The following is a 21,560-nucleotide window of genomic DNA, read 5'->3' on the forward strand; positions in this document are numbered from 1 at the left end:
ACACATCTTACTGCTTTTGTTCCATGTGATTGGCTGTAAGTTCATTCTCTTTGAAGAGGATTATCATACTCAGGTGTGACCATTAACAGATAGGCATCCTGAAAGCCACCACAGAGTCTATCTATCATAGGTTCCAGGATAGAATGCTGGGTTGACTACCAGCTCCACTACCTTGCTAAGTCCCTTGCTTAATAGATAAAAATAGTGACATAATGATTTTCCATCACATGGGATTTTTTAATTAATTAATTAATTTTTTATTTTAAATGTTGATCCCAGTTCCCTCTCCCTCGCTCCCTCCCTCTCTCCCTCTTACCCTCTCTGTTCCCCCACACGCACCCTGACTACCTTCTTCTCCCATCCTCCCACCCCAATTCCACACGTAGTGCAATGCCATCCAGGTGGGGTCATATAAATCTGTCAAGTCATTTGAAGTAGGGTCTAAGACTTCTCTCCTGTCTCTAGGTTAAGGCAGTATCCCTCCATGGGGGGATGTGTGCGCAAGGTCCTTTTGTGCACCAGGAATACATCCTGGTTACACTGTCTGAGGTCCCTTAGACTGCTCAGTCCTTCTAGCTGAGACCCATATTCAGGAGGGCCTGAGTCAGTCCCATGCTGGATTGCCAGCTATCAGTCTGGGGGACCCATTAGTTCCTCCTTGTTCAGGTCAGCTGTCTCTATGTGTTTCTGCAACCTTGTCTTGTCCTCTCCCTCTGCATCTGGATTCTAGGTCCACTTAGTATTTAGTTATGGGTGTTTGCTTCTATTTCCATCAGGTACTAGATGAGGGCTCCATGATGGTGGCTAAGTTAGTTACTGATCTCACTATCTGGGAAGGGCATTTATGGTAGCCTTTCCCCAGTTGCTCAAATTGTTAGTTGGCGGCAGTCTTGTAGGTCTCTAGACCTTTCTTTAGGTTCAGTTTTCTCTTCAAACCAATAATGGCTTCCTCTTTTATGGCAAATTGTTTTTCAACACATTCTACAGATATCCAACTTTACCTACTTCAAGATTACTTAAGTCTTATCTCCTCTATGAATACTTGAACAAATGTAGGCTTCTGTTTCATATTCACCTTCTTATTACAGAAACAGATATTCATTTGTGGTTTATGTTATTATAGATTTGTGTTTTGTTGAGAAATCATCCTTGATACATATCCTACTCATCTGATACAATTCTAAGCAACTTAACAATGATGTGTCAGGTGCTCTGGGAAGCACTTTGCTTTGTGTTGATTGTTATAATCCTTACAAGAATCCTGTAGTCACAATCACATCATTAGTATTGCTTAATTTTGTAAAAGAGTATTTGCCCCTAATCACACAGATAGCCAGAAGTGTCTGACTTCAGGAGTGGAGTCTACATGGCATCTCTTTTATGTGTTTCAAAGCAATATCATGTAGAAAGCAGTTGTTCCTTTTATTCTTTGACAAATGGAAGTGACATTGTGCATTGAGAGAAGACTGTGTTAGAGAAGTCTGGAGAAGTCCACCCTGCTTATTGTCAAGACTGGGCTGCTTCAAGGAGGCAGGTGGATACCAGAATCATCACCTGTTTTGTGACTCCTGTTGCTGTCAGAAAATCATCACCCTACCAAATGGCCCTGCTCCAGGAATCTTTCCTTTGAGATCCCAATGCAAGGACAAAATTCCTTCACTAAACCATGGCACCCAGGAGCTCTCTTTGATCTGGTCTCATTTCTCATGGTTCCGGTGGTCACAAGGGACTGTATTCCCATTGTGTCTGTCTACTCTGAGATCTTCAAGGTTCTCCTTTTAGCCCATTCATCCCTGAATCTTTAGCCAACTTATCCACATCATAGCACCAAGGCCATTAGTTCCAGGGCCTCACAGTGTGAATTATCTGTGAGAATTTACTTCCAGTTCTTGGGACAGGACCCTTGGGAAAACTAGGCACTGGGCCAGAAAGAAAGTGGCCCAAGAGTGGCCTGATTACTTTTAACCTAAACCTTGACCCTCAGCAAAGTAAGGGACTAAGCCATGCAGGAAGTAGTAGATGTTTCACCAGATGTTCTTTGGACTATATCTTCTGTCCAACTTTATTTTATTTATTTTTTCAGAATGAGGCTGCTGCCAAATGGTCTGCCTTTTATGAAGAGCAGTCTAAGCTTGCCAAAAATTACCCACTACAAGAAGTTCAGAATCTCACCATCAAGCGTCAACTGCAGGCCCTTCAGCAGAGTGGGTCTTCAGCACTCTCAGCGGACAAGAACAAGCAGGTGTGTTTGTGAACATATTAGTTCTGCTCTCAAGAGTTGAAATGTGTGAGAAGTAATATAAACTCTCAGCTCATATGAATGAGCTATCTGTAAAGATAGTAATGCTAGCTCTGGGCCTAGGTAAGGTGACTATAGTATTTATGATCCAAATTAAAATCTTTTTGAGGGTGAAAGAAGTCACTTGGGTTCTGATCAGCACAAAAATAAGCAGGTATATGACATTTTGCTCACTGTGGTCTGCATTGACTGAGCCAGTCTAGAAGTATACTAGAGCAACATTCTTTCTTTGTTGTTTGTCTGTTCTTATTGCTGGATGCCTTGGTTAGATAATATCAAGCTCACTCTTCATAAAGCCCCCAATCTTTTGTGTCAAAATAGCTGTAAAAACAGAACATTAAAAAAGAAAAACATCCAATGCTGAGATGATTTCAAGAATTCTTATATTTACCCTGTTAAAATACCATCTCTCATCCCATGCCCCCAGTCCAGGGGCCAGCAAACTTGAAAGCAAGCTGTAAAGAGACATAAAATAAATATCTTAGGTTTTGCAGGCCATATTGTCTGTGTCACAACAAGTCAGCTCTGCCATCAGAGCAGGAAGTCAGCCATAGATAATACATAGATGAATGGATGTGGCTGTCTTCCAACAAAGCTTTATGAAAACACACAGAAGACCCCTGATATAGCCTATTGAAATATTTTTATCTAAAACATGCAGCTCTTTCACATCAAAGTTTCCTTTCTCAGTTGCTTGTCCTCTGGAACTATGTATGTCTTAATCTGCATTTATAAAAATAAAAGTTCATGATAAGAACAGAGATAAAGCCATATGGTATTTGTTCCTACAAGTTGATATTTATTATTCTACATTCCTTGGATATAATTATTCCACCAAGTTATTAATCTACCTTATCTTGTCTTGTCCATGTTTCTCCATCTATTTTTTTTTAAACAAGGACTCCATGAGAAATCTTGCCCATCTGAATGTAGACAGCCTACTCTAGTCTATGTGGATCCTAGATATTTTTGTTTTGAAAGAGCCTCCAAATAATTACAGTGTATAGCCAGGATTGAAAGCCACTAAAGTGCATGTAAGAGCTTTAATTGTGTGAGAACAGGGTGTGTGGAGAGGAAGGGGCGGGGAGGTTGAAATAGCAGATAGAGAAAGAGACCATGAAAAAAAAAGACCATTTCTTGTGGAAATTTTAAGTATGGGCTTTACCTATTGTTCTCAAGACAAAGATTTTGTAGCAGAGTAAAATAATAAGACATGAGTGTGTTAGGAGATATCTAGCATTTTAATGATTGGTGTGAAAGAATCAGTCTTCCCTTCCTTTCTCTTTCCTTGCTTCCCTCCTCTTTGATTTCTTTCTCCTTTTTTCCTGTGTTTCGAGCCCACCATGGAGCAACTCATGGGTAAGTTCATTGGTTTCATGCTTAGATATATAGATATATAGAAGTTTATTCTCTCCATTCCTGTATTTATCTTGGAGTAGAATTAAAACTTTTGCTGACTTGCACCTACTGATACCCTTGAGCAGGTCAGCTTTATCCAGTATCTTCACTCCTCTCTACCTACAGGGTAAAGTTTAAATTCCTTATTGTGGCATAGATTGCCCTTTGTGATCTGGATCCCACATATCTCTCCATTCTTGTGGCCTCCAGTCCCTTCAATGAGCACTGTCACTAATAATACCACCACTTGTTAAAAAAGATTCACCTTTCACATTTTAGGGTGTGCCTTCTCCTTTGTTTTTTTCTGACCAATTTCTACTTCTGGAACATTCAACTCTTAGGACCCTACCTCTATGAAGCCATTTCTAAATCTTCAGGTTACAAGTCCCTCTTATTCTACCCTTCCCCATGCCTTAGCTAGCATTGACACATCACTTTCTGGTGACAGTTCCAGTTTCTGGCACTCCCATTTGTTGTGATCTATTTTGTGACCATCTTATTCCATGACTTGGGGGACTTTGAAGGTCAGAGACTTGTTTGGTTCAGAATTATCAGAACATTGGACATAGTGGAGTCTTACTTAGTAAATGCTAAAAGAAACAGAAGCACAATCTCTGGGTGTATGTGAGAAATATGCCGGGGAGTTTGGGGAGACATGTTTATTTTATTTGATCTATATGTATTTATCTCAAGTTCTCAAGATTCTGTGCTAGTTGACAGCACAGACAATTACATAAGATATTTGTTCTCTATACATAGGATCATGCTTTTCAAATAAGATATGTGTTGCTATATTTTTGAGACATTTAAAAATCCCATGACCATGTGAGCTCATGAGCTCACAGAGACTAAAGCAGCAAACACAGGGTCAACATGTGTCTGCACCAGGCCCTCTGAGTTACATATTATGGCTTTTAGCTTAGTATTTTTATGGGACTTCTGAGCGTGAGAACTAATGGGCCCCTGATTCCTGTGCCTGCTCTTGGGACTCCTTCCCTCTTGTTGGGTTGCCATGTCCAGCTTCGATACAGTAGTTTCTGCTACATTTTATTTTGTCTTCTTTGCTTGTTATCTCTTAGAAGCCAGTTCTTTTCTAATGAGAGACAGAAAGGGGATGGAGCTAGAGGAGAGGAGAAGTGGGGAGGAACTGGGAGGAGTAGAGGGACAGGGAACTATAATCAGGATATATTGTATAAGAAAACTATCTTAAGTAAAAGTGAAAAAACCCAATGACCAAAAGGATATCTTTATGCCACCATCCATTATAGTAATTTTTCATGTGTATCACTGTTTATTATGTTTAATTGCAGTTGAACACAATTCTAAACACTATGAGCACCATTTATAGTACTGGAAAAGTTTGCAACCCAAAGAATCCACAAGAATGCTTATTACTTGAACCAGGTAGGTTATTTGTTTTCAGTAGTAGTTATAAAATGTATATTTTCTTCCAAATTTTAAAAATGAGATAGAGTATTTTCATGTGTGGTGTCTATTCATGCGTGTACAGGTATAGATGTATGCACAAGTGCACATGGTTGTAGAGGTCAGATGACAGCTTCAACTGTCATTTAACAGTTTTATTTTAGACAGGGTCTCTCACTGGTTGGGAACTCACCAAGTAGATATTGTGGTTTGTCAGCAAGCCCAAAGGATTTCCAGGTTTTTGTTTCTTCAGGGCTGGAATTACAAGGGTATACTACCACACCTGACTTTTAATGTGAGTTCTGGGTATTGAACACAGACCCTCATGCTTGTACAACAAGCACTTTCTGGGGCTGAGTCATTTCCCCAGCGTGAGATAGACCTTTGACAATGGCACAAGGTTTTGCAGTTGGATAATCAAAAGTTGATACCATTCCAAAGTGTTTCAATTCAGAGTCTCCTTTTAAAAATACGTGTATGTGTGAATGTGTGTGTGTGTGTTATACATAGTGTACATGTGTGTATGCAGATGTGTATGCCCATGTGCTTTTAGAAGTCAGAGGAAGATGTTGGGTGTCCTGTTCTATTACTTTCTGCCTTATTCCCATGAGACAAGCTCTCTCACTGAGCCTGGAGCCAAACTGGCAGGCAGCAAGCCCCATCAATCCTTCTGTCTCTGTCCCTCTCAGCACTGGGGTTGCAGTTGCATGCCTGGCCATGTCTAGCTTCATGTGTTTGTTTTTGAAATTGTAATCCAATTGCAACATTTCTTCTTTCCTCCCTTTAAACCTTCCACAGACCCTCCCCTCTCTTCTTCAACATCCACCTTTTTTTACACAGATCTGGGGATTTAGACTCAGGTCCTCCTATATGTGAGCCATCACTCTTGTTCTCTGAGCCATAACTACAGCCCTTCAGAGATACACTTTTAACTTAAAAAAATCACACTGTATAGTCTATGACATTCAAGTAACTTAATTCAGTAATTAAATTACTTTAGTGCTTTTTTCCCCACTCTGTAGATGCATGGATCTAATACTAAGTACAAGGATACTAACCATGACATTTTATTTTAATGACCTGGATGTCTGCCAACGTTTTAATGCTTTAAAGTCTCAATATATGTAAATACAAGTTATTTGTATTATAAATACAAACACTTCACATTCGTGTTTATTTTCCTTTGGGACAACAGGTTTGGATGACATAATGGCAACAAGCACAGACTACAATGAGAGGCTCTGGGCTTGGGAAGGCTGGAGAGCTGAGGTAGGCAAGCAGCTGAGGCCATTGTATGAGGAATATGTGGTCCTGAAAAATGAGATGGCAAGAGCAAACAGTAAGTTCACTGCTTTGTCTAGGTCCTTACGCATTCCATGGGGAGGGTGTTATAGTACTATTTCTCATTTAGTACTGAGATTTCCCTGTAATATTTGCATGCCCCTAAATTAACAATCATTTACTTAAAGGTTCAGGTTACTTGACCCAAGGAGCCACTGGGACATTTAAAAAGGGGCATTGTAACTCTATTGTTCAAAGGGCTTATGGGTGAGTTTCAACTATGGGATCTCAAATGAATTATCTAGGGTTTATGAATTCTTAATTATGTATGGAGGCCTAAGGCCCTCAAGGGTATCTAAGGAGATATGATTTTCTGGTAAACTGTTTTTAGGCTTGTTTATTTGATAATAGTCCTTCTGTTTAGGACAATGTCACCAGCACGGCCATTTTTTTTGGGGGGGGAGGAAGGAGAGCTTTAGACATAATACTTAGGATGGATAAAGTTAAAGGTCACATGTACAATATGGGGACTACAATGAAAAATAGCCTACAGTTTTCCTAAATGAACACATTATCATTGCTTTTGTCAAGGCAAAAAATGGGTTAACTGTGTGAGATGTTAATTTGTGTCCCTATAATAAGCATTTTGCTAATATGTAGCATAACAACATGTTGTATGACCTGAAAAATACAAACTAGATTTTATTTCTAAAAACTCAGAGGTTGTGCATGTCTTGTGCAAACAACCGCAGTTACTGTGAGTTCATGAGAACAATAGAACTGTCATGTCCAGAAATCATGGTTTCACTCCAGTCCTCCCTGACCTCTGGCTCCTAAAATGTAATTCAGCCTACTCTTCTGAAGTGGCTTCTGAGCCTTGGATCTGGAACCAGCTAGAGAAAGGAGTGGGGGATGGATATGGTGAAATGGATTGTGTGACTTTTCAAGGAATTAATAGACTATATTTAAAAAGCACATGTTGTCAATCAGCAAAATGGGCTACAAAATGGTCACAATATCATATGGTTTCTGTGCGTATTAAACCAGACAATCTATTTAAAGTACCAAAGAACAACTGCTTAATGGAATTTTAGGTCTTGTCTTTCATTTGCATGCTTTTGAGTTGACATCTAGAAGGGCAACAAAAAAATGTGATAGTCTTTCATATCTTTTTTTTTTCACTCTCCCATCAAGACTAACCTAGGTAAACTGTATTTCCCTCTTTTTATTTCCTTAATTCTCCCCTCTTTTCCTTAAAAAAAAAAAAAAACCCCAACAGATTATGAAGACTATGGAGATTACTGGCGAGGGGATTATGAAGCAGAGGGAGCAAATGGCTACAACTATAACGGCAACCAGTTGATTGAAGACGTGGAACGTACCTTCAAAGAGGTAACAGGAACTGTGGGGCAGTAAACAGGCAGCCCCCCCCCAATTACCAGTAGCCAAAGGCTATTGTTTTTATTATTCTTTTGCTTTGTTTTGTTTTGTGTTTTTGAGACATAGTCTCTTTACATAGCCCTGGCTGTCCAGGAACTCACTATGTAGTCCTGGCTGTCCTTGAACTCACTATGTAGTTCAGGCTGGCCTCAAACTCACAGAAATCCATCGGTTTCTGCCTCCCAAATGCTGGGTTTAAAGGTGTGTGTCACTGTGCCAAGTGAGAGCTATTATTTTTAACATGCAGACTGGCCATTTCCAGTTCTCACAGAATTATGGCGTATTAGAGTTTGTAAAGATTTTTGAGACATGGTTTAACGAATCTCAGCCTGGCCTCTAACTTGCAGGGAAGCTAAGCATGACCTTGAACTCCTGATCCCTTCTTTCTCCTCCTGAGTTGGGATGACAGGTAGGTGTACACCACCATGCCAGGTTTATGCAGGGCTGAGCATTGAACTCAGAGCTTTGGTGCATTCTAGGCAAGCACTCTACTACAACTTCAGCCATTAGAAAATATTTTTGAGAAAACTCTGAGCAGCTTTTACAGGCAATCAGAACTGCAATGCTTTCCTCTCTTTTCCTCACTGACCAGTGATTACCAATAAGAAGACTAAGAAGGAAGGTCTTTCTGATAGATCATGAGCTTCCTGCAGGCAGCCTAGTTTTCCTTTTTTTTTTTTTTTCCAGAAATATCATAGATTTTTCTTCTTTCCTTGGGACTCTTGGGGCTATTATTTCATTAGTCTTTGAACAAGGAAGCTTTTTCTTTTTTTCCCCCTTTCTCTCCCTGCTTCTCTCCCTTTCCCCCTCTCCTTCTGTCTAGAAAGAGTCCTAGGACAGAAGAAGTCAATAGCATCTTAAAAATGACTTTTTTGACATCAGTTTTCCTCTGGGATCTTGTAATCCTCCAAGTGCTCATGTTGATTTATTCAGCAGGGCTAGTCAGAGTCAATATCTGTGAAGAAGGAATGCTCTCAAACTCTCCCGAGTATCTGAGAAGAGAAGAAATTGTCCTGTGTAAAGAAGCGCTTATTTCCACAGTTGGGCATTGGAAACTGAAGTTGGGTATTTTTGGTCTTAAACTTTTTTTCTGGGCTTTTCAGATTAAACCATTATATGAACAACTTCATGCCTATGTGAGAACAAAGTTGATGGATACCTACCCATCCTACATCAGTCCTACTGGATGCCTCCCTGCTCATTTGCTTGGTAAGAAACTACAGGGGTTCTTTGTGCTGTTTGTCCTTTTAATTGTTTCTTTGACTAAAGCTGTCTTTTGGAGGGAGGCTCAATCTAACACATTTGAAATGTTTGTAAATAATATTATTATCATCACAGAAAATTGAAAAAGCAGATTTACAGCAGAAAGTCCATTTAAAAGCATTCTCTAATCTATTGTATTTAAGATGAATATATAAAGCTGAATCTAGTCTCTAAAATATATTCTCTATCTAAGATGAATGGAGAAAGAATTCTAGGTTAAAAGTGTTTATTTAAGTCGGTTGACTAAGCTTGGGATTTCAGTATTATATGGTAAGAGGGAAAGAGCTCAGTGGGCTGAAGGTGGCAGGAGAGAAATGTTTCTAGGATAAAGATACTGTCTAAGGTAAAGCTTCACAAGTTCATGCTAGACTGTGCCAATAAATCTTGCTGAAAATACTCTGTTTGGAATCACATGTGAGTAATTAATCAAGGAAAGTGGTCATCCTCTCCTACTCTAGCTGTCAAGGCCAAGTGAAATAGAAATCCCTGAAAATTTCCTGCCATGCATACTTAGTATTCTCCATAGATAAACCTCATATCTACCAGCCAGAGAGAATGTGAATAAAAGAACTTTGAGAATCTTTAACGCAACATAGAAATCTTCTCTATGATGTCCCTGGCAGACATTATTCTGTAATTTTGTGTTTGCTTAAACCTGTCTGGTGTGGTGAGCTCTTTCTACCTACCAAGGTAGGCTCATTCTTCCTTCTAAGGGGATGTTGCTTGTTACCAATTATATGAATATTCTGTTTTAGATGGAACAGAACCAGCACTTCTCTAGAGCCTTCAGTTCATTACTCGTATTTCCATGGATAACATTACTCAAAAATATGTCAATTCTGATTTTAAAAGACATTCTAGACATATGTGAACAGCTATCATATAATACACAGTATTACCTGGCACACAATTCTATCTTCACCATAGTTTAGTGACTTATGGTTATTAGCATGTATGCATTGTTTTCCTTTCTTCAAGTTCAATGTGTTACATAGATATATAATTACTCCTTAAGATTCCAGTACTCTGGTTCTTTTCCTTTGGTTGTGCTTTATCCGTGATCCTCCTCAACCACCATACTCAAAACTTAACAGCTATTCCAGATGAGTTTTCACTAACACAGAAGTAAAAAGTAGTAAAAAATAGTACCAGGCATGGCTTTCCTCTATGGTAATGGTTCTCAACATTCCTAATGCTGCCACCCTTTAATACAGTTTCTCATGTTGTGGAGACCCCCAACCATAAAATTGCTTTTGTTGCTACTTCATGACTATAATTGTTGCTAGTTATCAATTGCAATGTAAATATCTGATATGTGACCCTTAAAGGGGTCTAGACATTATCATTTTACCAGCAGCTGAAGGTCTTACTTGTTTTAGATGTCATATCATGCTGCTTCTTGGGCCACTTTTGGTCTTTTACTATGTACTGGACTTCTTTTTGTAGTAAACAGTTATAAATTTAAGTATAGGAGTTCACTTTTTATCTCTATTAAATCCAATCTTTTAAAAAATAAATCCACAAGGGCTGGCAAGAAGGCATGGCAGGTAAAAGTGCTTACCATGCCAACGTGGTGATCTGAATTTGATCTGTGGAACCCACAATGAAAGGAGGTAATCACCTATTGACAATTGTCCCTATATGTGCTGTGATACATGAAAGCCCATGCTCACACACATCACACACACAGCTATTGTTTGTTGTTGTTAATGTGTTCACTGGAGTATTCTTCATGTAACTGGGTTGCCCCATATTTTTAGTGCCAGGGTTTTGGTCTCTTGTTATTACAGCACATCTCTTTCTAGATCCATCTTTCTTTTCAGGATTTATGGCCTTGAATCCAACTTCACACTGTTGGAGACACTCAGTTACCTAGTTAAGAGTGCTATTATGGTATTAAAAGTAAAACCTAGTTATCAATTAATAGAAACACTAGACTCATGATCCTACATGATCCTACATTATTTGAATCTAATAGCTTCACAAGTAGTATTTTGTTGAGTTCATGGTGGTTTTCCCCATACATTTTACTTTGTTCTGCTTTGCTTAAGAAAGGGTCTCACCACGTAGTCCTGACTGGACTGGAACTTGTTGTGCAATCCAGGCTGGCCTTGAACTTAAGATCATCCTTTTTTAGCCTCCCAAGTCCTGAGCTTACTGGCTTATACCACAATGTCCAGTTTTAATTATGCCTTCTTGTAGCAATTCATAATAGGAGAAGCTGTGAAGATCCCCTAATAAGCTTTGCCTAGTCACATAATTTCTTGTACACTTAGTGTTTAACAGGTGATAAAGAAAATGTTGCAAAGCTAATATAAGAAAAGGACCAAAAAGAGAAACAGAAGTAGTGAAAAAGGAATGCAGAATCTAGGCTGGTTAGAAATACTGAGTGGCTGCTTTGCCCAGCCAACCTCATATATTATGTAAGATTGGACCCGTGTTTCTGTTGTTTTGGTCAAATATTAATGTATTTTTTTTTGTAAATAGGTGATATGTGGGGTAGATTTTGGACAAATCTGTACCCGTTGACAGTTCCCTTTGGACAGAAACCAAACATAGATGTTACTGATGCAATGGTGGAGCAGGTAGGAAAAAGAAGACTTAAAATATGAAGTTTCAATTACAGTTTTCACTTATGCATCTTTTTGTTCTGATCCTGTATGTGAAGTCATGTTGGTAGAGAACCAAACTAATTTAAGTATGTATTTTCATGAAAAAGTAGTTTATAATGGCAATGATCTCAAGCACCTTCAATAACAGGACCTCTATTTATCTTGTTGAGAGGCAATCAAAATTGAGATTACTTTTTTTTTCTTCTACAACCAATAAAGTATGGATTTATCAACTGGATGGCATCACATTTTTTCAAAGTCAATTGTTGCCAAGTAATGAGTCTGTACTCTGTAGGAATGGTGATGAACAGGAACATTTTATTTTGAGTATTAAAAGTCTTTGCTGATGAAAGATTATGAGAATCCTTTAAATCACCCCTTTTTACCATCTTGGTATCATTGTTTAAATTGTGTTCTCTTCTATCAGTGAAATCATATTAGAATTGTAGGTGGGTTTTTAAAATTTAATTTCTAATTAGAGTGAATGACCACATTTCCATTTGTCTCTACAATAGCCTCAGATGGTCACACAGTAATTAAGTATGTATGTTTGATGAATATTTGCTCTCAAATCCCTTTACAGCTGTAAGTAATGCAATGATGGCCTTCACATATATAACATACTCCTGGGGAAAGTTCACAATAGAATAAAACCCTAAATCTGTAAGTCCTCAACTTGTGCAACTGTTCTAGCTCCATTTTGTTATTGAATTACAGCAGAGGGCCTTCATGATATCAACCCTTCTCCTTTCCCAAAGGGCCTCATGTGTATTGTATAGTGGTGACCATAACTGGCTCCCAAAGTGACTACATAGTTGCTGCTTTTCCAATGTTGGAAGTATCAGAAAAGCTACCACGAGAGCTCCATGCTGTATGAAACAAAAGAGTTTTAGAAGTAGGATTCATTTGATGTCACACAGAGGCAACTCCTTCCCTCAATTCAAAGCTTCTAGTACTTCCTATCCACTTCTGATTTTCTGTTCATTTACTATTCAAGAAATGTTTACTGTGATTACTAGTTTGTGCTGTTTTGTTTATTCAGCTTCGGAAAATCATATTTAAAAGCAATCTTGAAACTTATGTGCCATAGTAAGCACCCAACCCTAAGAACCAAAGCAATCTTCAACACAAAGAACAAAGTAAAAGACATTACAGTCTCTGACTTAAAAACATGCTACAAAGCAGAACCATTAAAAAAAAATAGACACACAGACCATTAGAACAGAATAGAAATCCTAGGAACAGACTCACACATTCATAGACAACCAATTTTCAACAAAGGTGCTAAGAACATACATTAGAGCAAGGACAGTCTATAATTATCCAATCCTGTGAAAATTAGATGTCCACATGTAGAATAACCAAATAGGAAATTTTACTTACCAATTCTAAAAATCAACTCAAATGGGCAGAAGATCTAGTAGTAAGACCTAAGACTATGAAACAGGGACAATGATTCCAGACCTTGTAATAGGTAAGTAATTTTTTAGTAGGACCCCCAAAACACAGGGATCATAAGCTCAAGTAGACAAATATGAAAGGAAAAAGCTTCTGCACAGGAAATGAAACAACAAGAAAAAACAATATATCAATCTAGAAAATATTTAAAACATGTACATGTGATGAGAGTTGGTGTCTAGAAGGTATAAGGAATACAATAGCAAAACTCCGTATAACCTAAGATATGAACATTGTTCTTCAATAGATAGTTTTTGAAAGAAGGCATATAAATGTTTAATCATTATATAAAAATATTCAATGCTATCACTGATCATGAAAATGGAGTTCAAAGCCAAAATGTAAGACGACTTCACTCTAGTAAAAATTGCTATTTAAAAAAGACAAAACACAAAGAAATGACAATAACAAAAAACAACCAAAATAAAAGGCCAACCCACTGAATGCTGAAGAAGGATGTGAAGTAAACACTTCCACACTGACTTGCAATTGCAACTTAGTACAGCCATTAGAGGAAGCAACTGCCATGTAATCCAGCAACCTCATTCTTGGGTATATATCTAAAGGAAACGAAATGAGTATGTTCAAGTGCCAACAGTATTCCTGTGTTTATTGGAATGCCATTCATGGTGCTCAAGAAATGGAAACAAACTCAGTGTCCATATGAGGATGAATAGGTAAAGAAAATGTGACACCTGTGCACAGTGGAATGCTTTTCAGCCATAAAAGAATGAATTCCTGTCATTCATGAGAGCACAGATGGAACCGGATGGTGTTATGTTAAGTGAAATAAGGCAGATGTACAAAGACAGGTACATATGATCTCACTCATACGTGGGAGTACAAAAGTTGATTTATGGAAGTTGAAAGTTGAAGGGCGCTCACCAGAAACCGAAGCATGTAAGTATGGGAAGGAAGGGAAAGAAGGGGAGTGGAGGAATGTGGGTAAGGGGGAAAGGAAGAAAAGGGGAAGGGGAGGAGAGGAAGGAGTGAGACTAAGTTATCATCAGTTAACAGTAATAATTTATAAGTCCTATTGCACAGTACAGTTTGATAATGATGACATACTATGTAGTTTTGATAAGCCTGAAGAAAGAAACTAAGTATTTTTTCCATAAATAAATTGTAAATGGGTAAACAGATATATGTATCCTAATTTGAACATTAAACAAAATATATGTATATGAAAACACATTATACCCAAAAACATGCATTACATTTCTGTGCTTGTGTATTAATAATCTATGAATTCAAATTAAGACTGCCATACTAATTAGTAACAATTAGTAACAATTTTTAGACATTAAGCCTCTAAGAATCAATAATATGAATAATGATGATAATAATATATGTTCATAGTCCTTCTTATTGCTAGGGTTGACATAAGAGAAACACTAAACATGACTGATACTCAAAATCAGAACAAATATTCTGTTACTAAAAGTGATTCATGGCACCCCGTATTAAATACTCAACTTATTGTTGCCTGATGTTGTCTTCATTGCCTCAGCAAGCTTGGTTGTCTCCTGAGACATTGATATGAAAGAATTTGCCAGGTAGTACATGCCTATGGCTGTCTCTGTATAGTTTCAAAACATTTTGAGAGTTCAGGTGCTATAGTGAAGCTCAAATACTCATTGGCTTCTAGGCCAAATTTTTTTTTATTTTTTTAATTTCAAAGGCCTATGCCTTTATGTCTGCTATATTTTTCATTCTTTCACTGAGCCTAACATATACCTTGGCTTCAAAGGAGTTCAATTAATGACTGCTGCCTTGAGTTAATAGTCTTCAGCAAGTGGATATTTATGTTTTTTCTTGTGTTGGAATATAAAGAAAAAATGATCAGGGATGTAGCTTGAAAGGTAGACTGTCTAATATATGTAAATCCCATGGATCACTTCACAGCACTGGATGGGGGAGGGGTACACAAAACCAAAACCCAAGAATAAGGACAAAACAAAAGAAAAAAAAAATCATCCCACATATCATTCAATTTGTTGTTACTATTTTCACATATAATTTTCTTCATTAAGACTGATGCCAACTAAATGATTTATTTTTCACTTATTATCTCATATCTTATAATAGCCACATGATTTCTTTGTACATAGTTTGAGTGGCTTTTACACTTTTTATTCTACAAAAGTCTCATTGCTTACTCATTCTCATGACTCCTTTGTCTTGACTTATACAAAATCATACCCAGTGTAACTCTTTGACACAAGTTTGGATCATTTCCTAGGTGAATTCCCTAGAGGCAGCACTATGGAGGCAAATGATAAACATTCAAAAACCTAAATGTCTGTTGGAAAAGTTATGCCAACATACATGTACATGTCCAACAGGAAGAATTTCTATTATAGCACAGGGATTCAATATTGTTCTTTTTCTCCCCCCCCCCAGGGCTGGGATGCAGAAAGGATATTTAAAGAGGCAGAGAAGTTCTTTGTTTCTGTTGGCCTTCCTCACATGACTAAAGGATTCTGGCAAAACTCCATGCTGACTGATCCAGGAGATGGCCGGAAAGTGGTCTGCCACCCCACAGCTTGGGACCTGGGGAAGGAAGATTTCAGGTAGTTTTGCTGACAATTGCAGTACAGATATAGTCTAAACAGGAATCAATGACGGCAGGGTTCTTCTTTGGGCATATGATTTAAGGATCTGCACACTAAACCTGGGAGTCCACATGAGTCCATTTGTCTCACCCAGGAAAAGAAGATACACAGATCCTCAATGGCACTTCTAGAGAGCATACCTTACTTGAAAATTTTCAGGTCTATTAGAGTCTCCTGGTCACAGGGTTGGTGACATTCCTATTAGGAAAAGTATCGGTGCTGAGAACTATGACAGATGAACATATGACTCACAATTAATTGTGAGACAGGACAAGTGGATACCAACTTGGAATGAAGGAGAGAAAATGGTACATGCCATAAGAGAGACTCAGGGAATGCTTTATTAATAGTTGGGATAGGGGAATGAGTCACTCTTGAACTGAGAAATAGGGTCAGACAGACGCTTTGTGGGTGGCTTAGGAATTGAGCTTGAAGTGCAAGAAGAGGTTGGATAGACACCTGAGAGGATAGCAGGTTGGAGGAACAGAGGGATCAGGTGCAGAGAGGCAGGACCTGGAGTCAATGATGAAGTCAGCAAGCTTAAACTGGAACAGGAAAACGATGTTCAGGATAGTCCTGTGATTCTGGGATGTGGCAGGATGAGCACAGGCTTTGGAATCCAAGGTGTGTCACATAATGATCAGGCAACCTTGAGTAAAGTCATCTTGGGTTTCAGCTTCCATATCTATAAAGCAGAACACGAATGCCCAGATTGCAAGTTTATGTCATGGGTTCATCCCCTGGCTTGAACTGGAAATTAATATACGGGGACACCTCTCAGGAAAAGGCAAGTGATGGAATAGGTCAGGATAGGCAAAGCAGATAAGGATGCAATCTGTGATGGACACTTGGCTCCAGCCTGATCTCATGAACCACTCTGAAGCCTGATCTGAATCACAATTGGCCACACTTTGAGCCAAAGGGCTGGCTTTTATATTTCCCTAAGTTAGCTAGCCACAGGATGTAGATTGTCCCAAAGTATTAAGAAAACCTCTCCATGAGGCAGCCCCTACTTGGCCAAACCAGGGAAATCAGTTTTAGATAGATATCACTCAGGCATCTGAGGAATAGTAGATCTACTTGAAGGATTAGGTCTGGTTCCACAAACACCCATTAGAATGGAAGCCAGTAGTAGCTTCTGTAAAGATACTAAGGAGAGAGGGCTTTGAATACCTCTGCTGCAGCTCAGTGTGAGGACACACACCTATAAGCCTTTAATCCCAGCACTTGGAAGGCAGAGGCAGGTAGATCTCTGTGAGTTCAAAGCCAGCCTGGTCTATAGAGTGAGTTATAGGACAGCCAGAGCTGTTAAACAGAGAAATCCTGTCTTGACCCATCCCCACACTCCCAAAGAACCTCCCTGCTTCAATTAGATAACTCTGCACTTGTAGCATGAAAACAGTCATAGATATCCATAAACAAATAAGTGGGTATATGTGCCAATTAAGCTTTATAAAACCAGGCATTAGGCTGTGGGTGATCAGTCCAAATCCTCCTTGGAGGCTAAAAAATGAGAACATATTCATATGTTTCCCAGTTCAGAATATAAATAGTAAATATATAATAGCTATTATAACTATTGGAAAAAAATAAAGAGAAATAAGGTAGGAAAGCAAGTTGTGGTCTTATTATGGTGGATATAGGAGATTGGCCTTATTCGAAACAGTGGGGAGACCCTAAAGAGTATTTATCAGTATTCAAGGGTCACACAAGGAGAATGATAGGAAAATCCATTTGAAAATCTTTTGAAGTATAACACTCACTCATATCTGAATAAGCATATGCATGTCAAATGGAGAAGGACCACCATATATTTGCCAGATGCAGTTCTTTTCTCAATGGAGCACAGCACAATTAGACAACATTTACCTGTTATCTTTAAACACCATTTCTCATTAAATTTTGTGTGGTGTTGGTCTTCCAAACTTCTCTGATGTGCTTAATAGCATTTTCCTTACGCACTCTGAGTCTATGCTTTTTGAAATCTTTGGTACTCGGACCTCCTACATCTTTGTCTTTGGTCCTCTTTTGGGCCATCATGTTTACCTTCATGGTTTACATTACATTGGGTACATTTAATGATACCCAAGTCTAAATGTCTTGCTCCTTCTCTGTCCTGGCTAGAAGACTGTGCCTGTATTCACTTATTGTTGTGCATTAGGCCACTTTTATTGATCACTTACTCACTGCTCACCTAAGAGTTATGTGGCAGAGAATTCTGTTTATCATCCTTTCTATTAGTGTATGAGCACAAGCACGGAATTTAGGCCTGTCCCTCACTTTATACTGAGTTACTGGGCAAAAAAGTAAAAATTCAACAATGAATAAATCAACATGTTGCCCAACCCCCACAAAACTCTGTTATAGTGATTAAAGGAAATTAAGTAAGATTCATTTTAATCTTGCTCATTTTTATGCAGAATCAAGATGTGTACAAAGGTCACAATGGACAACTTCCTGACAGCCCACCATGAGATGGGACATATCCAATACGACATGGCATATGCCACACAACCTTTCTTACTAAGAAATGGAGCCAATGAAGGGTTCCATGAAGCTGTTGGGGAAATCATGTCACTTTCTGCAGCTACACCGGAGCATCTGAAATCCATTGGTCTTCTGCCATCCAATTTTCAGGAAGATAGTGGTACATTTTCATTTAGCTTGTTTTGGGGAATAATCTGATATGGGGAGAGGTATCTATTATCACCTATAGGAAAATACTTGTTTTGCTTTATGCCACCTAGGTGAAAAAAATGTTTATGGGGCTTGATATAGGTAAGACTTTTTAAAGAGGATGCCAACTTGTGACTTTATATATTTAAACAAGGAATGAATGAACTTGGAACTCTAAGAATGATCTAATGGGCTTTTTGAAGATGCTGAAATAGCCCTCAAGAACTTAAATGGCCCAAGGTCGCAAAGCTAATCAGTGTCTGGCTTTTAAACAGTTGGCTGTCATTTTCGGTTAGAAACAAACATTCAGGAGAGCCAGTTTTTTCAGTGAGGTTGCCATGGCTTTTGTAAAAGAAAAACAGATTCTAATACCTTTACTTCTTTAATGAATTTCTCACCTTTCTTTTCACTAGTTTTTAGATTCTGTAATTTATTTATTTAATTTTATTTTTCAAATTACATAATGCATAAATATACTTTGCTGCTATCCTCCATCACTTCCTTTCTTATTCCTTCCCCTCCCTCTGAACAAACACTTTCCAATAAATTTCCCTCCTATTATCATGTCTGCTTGTTTGTAGCCCACTGCATTTAATGAGGGTTTGATCTGAGCCTTGGTTCTCCTGTATGAACCATCTAGTCAGGGAAGTCAAGGTCATGAGTTCTATTCTTGTGTACACAATTCACTTGACCTTTATCCCTGGCTCTTAGTGATCTGGCAAAGGCCTGTTAGTAGGCCAGTGGAAGGCCATCATCATTTCTGAAATAGTCACTATTAACCCAGATACAGTAGTTTATAGTCCAGTAATGGTGCTTTTGATGAAGAAAGCAACATGCAAAAAGCAGTTTATGGTAACCATACCTGCTTCCTAATTTAAGAACATCATTGCCGGGCGTTGGTAGCTCATGCCTTTAATCCTAGCACTCAGTAAGCAGAGGCAGGCAGATCTCTGTGAGTTCAAGGCTAGCCTGGTCTACAGAGGCAGTTTCAGGACAACCTCCAAAGCAATACAGAGAAACACTGTCTTGAAAAAACAAACAAACAAACAAAAATAATACGATTAATCCATGCTAATGAACAATGATTTGTTTTACAGCTTTTTTACGTTTGCCTTGAGAATAGGCAAAGATAATGAAATCAGTATGTTTCTTATGATGTCACACAATGAAAGCACTGGCTTGTAAAATCCTCCTTTCTTTAGCTCTGGCCTTGATTTGTGAATGATGTAAACCAATGGATCCCTTCATTCTTTTTCTCCTTTCCTTCAGCCTGACCTTTTTTTTGTGGGTTGTGTATGCTTTGTTGTTTGGAGATAGGGCCTTACTCTGTAGCCAGGGATGCTCTGAAACTCACAACAGCCCTTCTTCCTCAGCTTCTAAAGTTTGTGGATTCCAGGCATGAGTCACTGTGCCTGTCTCTTTTTTCCTAAACAAATTTATTGAGCACATACTACATGTAAGGCATTTTCCCCAAAACATATAGTGATGCACAGATTAGATAGCATCCCCGGCATTTACATTTGAGCGACCTTCTGTGGTGTGCTGGAGGTCAGCCCTACTTCCTCTTTAGACTAATGAGCTTACATAACTTTTAAAGTGCACATTTAGTATTCTTTCTAAGGAAGAAATCAGTCCTTTTAAAGAACATTGTACTTTTGATGATCCAGTGGAGGATACCCTCTAGAGATGTCCATTTAATATTTTTATCATAAATTTATTTTTAGCTAGTATAAAGATATAACTGTTGTACATGTTAATGGAGTATTGTGATGTTAAAATACATATGTATATATCATGTATACACTACAGCGAATGTATCTGTCTCTATAATCATCATTAACTAATAGTGAATTTTTTGGGAATCTTTTCTTCTAGCTTCTTTCTGTAGGGCCTCACACATGTTAGGCAAGCACTCTATCACTGATAGGCCTCTTTCTGAACTGTACAAGGCATTATTGTCATTTATATAGCTAACCTGTTGTGCAAAAGAACAATATTTTTTTTTAAAAAAAAATGCCCCCACCCTAGTTTACAAGGTTTCACCACATCTGTTTAATGTTTGCTTATTTACTAAGGGCTCACAGAGAGCATTACAGAGCAGACACTGGCCTGGGTACATAGTCTTGAATGAGACATTAACAGTCACTGCCTACATGGAGCTCTCAAGAATAAACAGTATGACTGGGAAAATCGATGAAATTGCCCTAATTAACTCTGGTGAAGGGGATATTTAAAGAAGTCATTTGATAGTAGTAAAAAAGTAAGGATTAGTTAACTTGTGGGTATTTACTGACTTGTTCTATTCCAGGGCTTTATCCTATTCTAAATCTATCCCCTGAGAAAATATATATATTTCCCATGTAATCATCCTGGAGTAAGGTTATCTTGAGGAGGAATGATAGCTTCAGATTAAGAAAGTTCTCTTACAAAATTTCTGTTTCCATTTCCTACCTTAATATTTGGCCTTTTCCATTTCCCTTTCAGAAACAGAAATAAACTTCCTACTCAAGCAAGCACTGACAATTGTTGGGACGCTACCATTTACTTACATGTTAGAGAAATGGAGGTGGATGGTCTTTAAGGGTGACATTCCCAAAGAACAGTGGATGGAGAAGTGGTGGGAGATGAAGTAAGTCAATGAATTTGCAATCAACAAAATATTTCCTCGTGAGCTTACATGTGAGCACATACACACATGCGCATGCGTGTGAGCGCACGCGCGCGCGCACACACACACACACACACACACACACACACACACACACTGTGATCTCTATTTCAATTGTCAGAGGGAGGATTTCTATGGTCACCTGAACCCACAAATGGTAGGAAGGCTAAGAGATAAATGCCATCCTCACAGTTCTCAACCAATAAGAGATGGATAAACATCTTAGTTCTCCAGCTTTCCTGTGGAACGGCTCTTGTGATAAGTAGTGTCCACAGAATCCTAGACTTCATGGGGGAATCAGCTCACAGTATAGTACTGATAGTTGTGACAATGCATCCTTTTGGGAGGAATCTTGTTTTTCTTTCTCACCCCTTTGCTCATGTTTCCTGAAATCATATCCCAAGACATTGTCTCAAGGGTCTTTT

At 38.5% G+C, this 21,560-nt stretch overlaps 1 protein-coding gene across 1 annotated transcript in view; it reads left to right on the forward strand.

Annotated features, from left to right (window-relative positions):
* The window catches only part of Ace2 (angiotensin converting enzyme 2), a 50,217-nt gene that overhangs the window by 11,456 nt on the left and 17,201 nt on the right, over positions 1 to 21,560 (forward strand). The window contains exons 3-11 of the mRNA XM_051179209.1: positions 2,084 to 2,242; positions 5,008 to 5,101; positions 6,318 to 6,461; positions 7,683 to 7,795; positions 8,947 to 9,052; positions 11,594 to 11,691; positions 15,580 to 15,749; positions 18,212 to 18,438; positions 20,952 to 21,096. Coding sequence (XP_051035166.1) covers positions 2,084 to 2,242; positions 5,008 to 5,101; positions 6,318 to 6,461; positions 7,683 to 7,795; positions 8,947 to 9,052; positions 11,594 to 11,691; positions 15,580 to 15,749; positions 18,212 to 18,438; positions 20,952 to 21,096 — 1,256 coding nt within the window. The remainder of the gene's footprint in view (positions 1 to 2,083; positions 2,243 to 5,007; positions 5,102 to 6,317; positions 6,462 to 7,682; positions 7,796 to 8,946; positions 9,053 to 11,593; positions 11,692 to 15,579; positions 15,750 to 18,211; positions 18,439 to 20,951; positions 21,097 to 21,560) is intronic.

The sequence above is a fragment of the Phodopus roborovskii genome, unplaced genomic scaffold (genome assembly GCF_943737965.1).
Source record: "Phodopus roborovskii unplaced genomic scaffold, PHOROB, whole genome shotgun sequence".
Taxonomy (NCBI): Eukaryota; Metazoa; Chordata; class Mammalia; order Rodentia; family Cricetidae; genus Phodopus; species Phodopus roborovskii.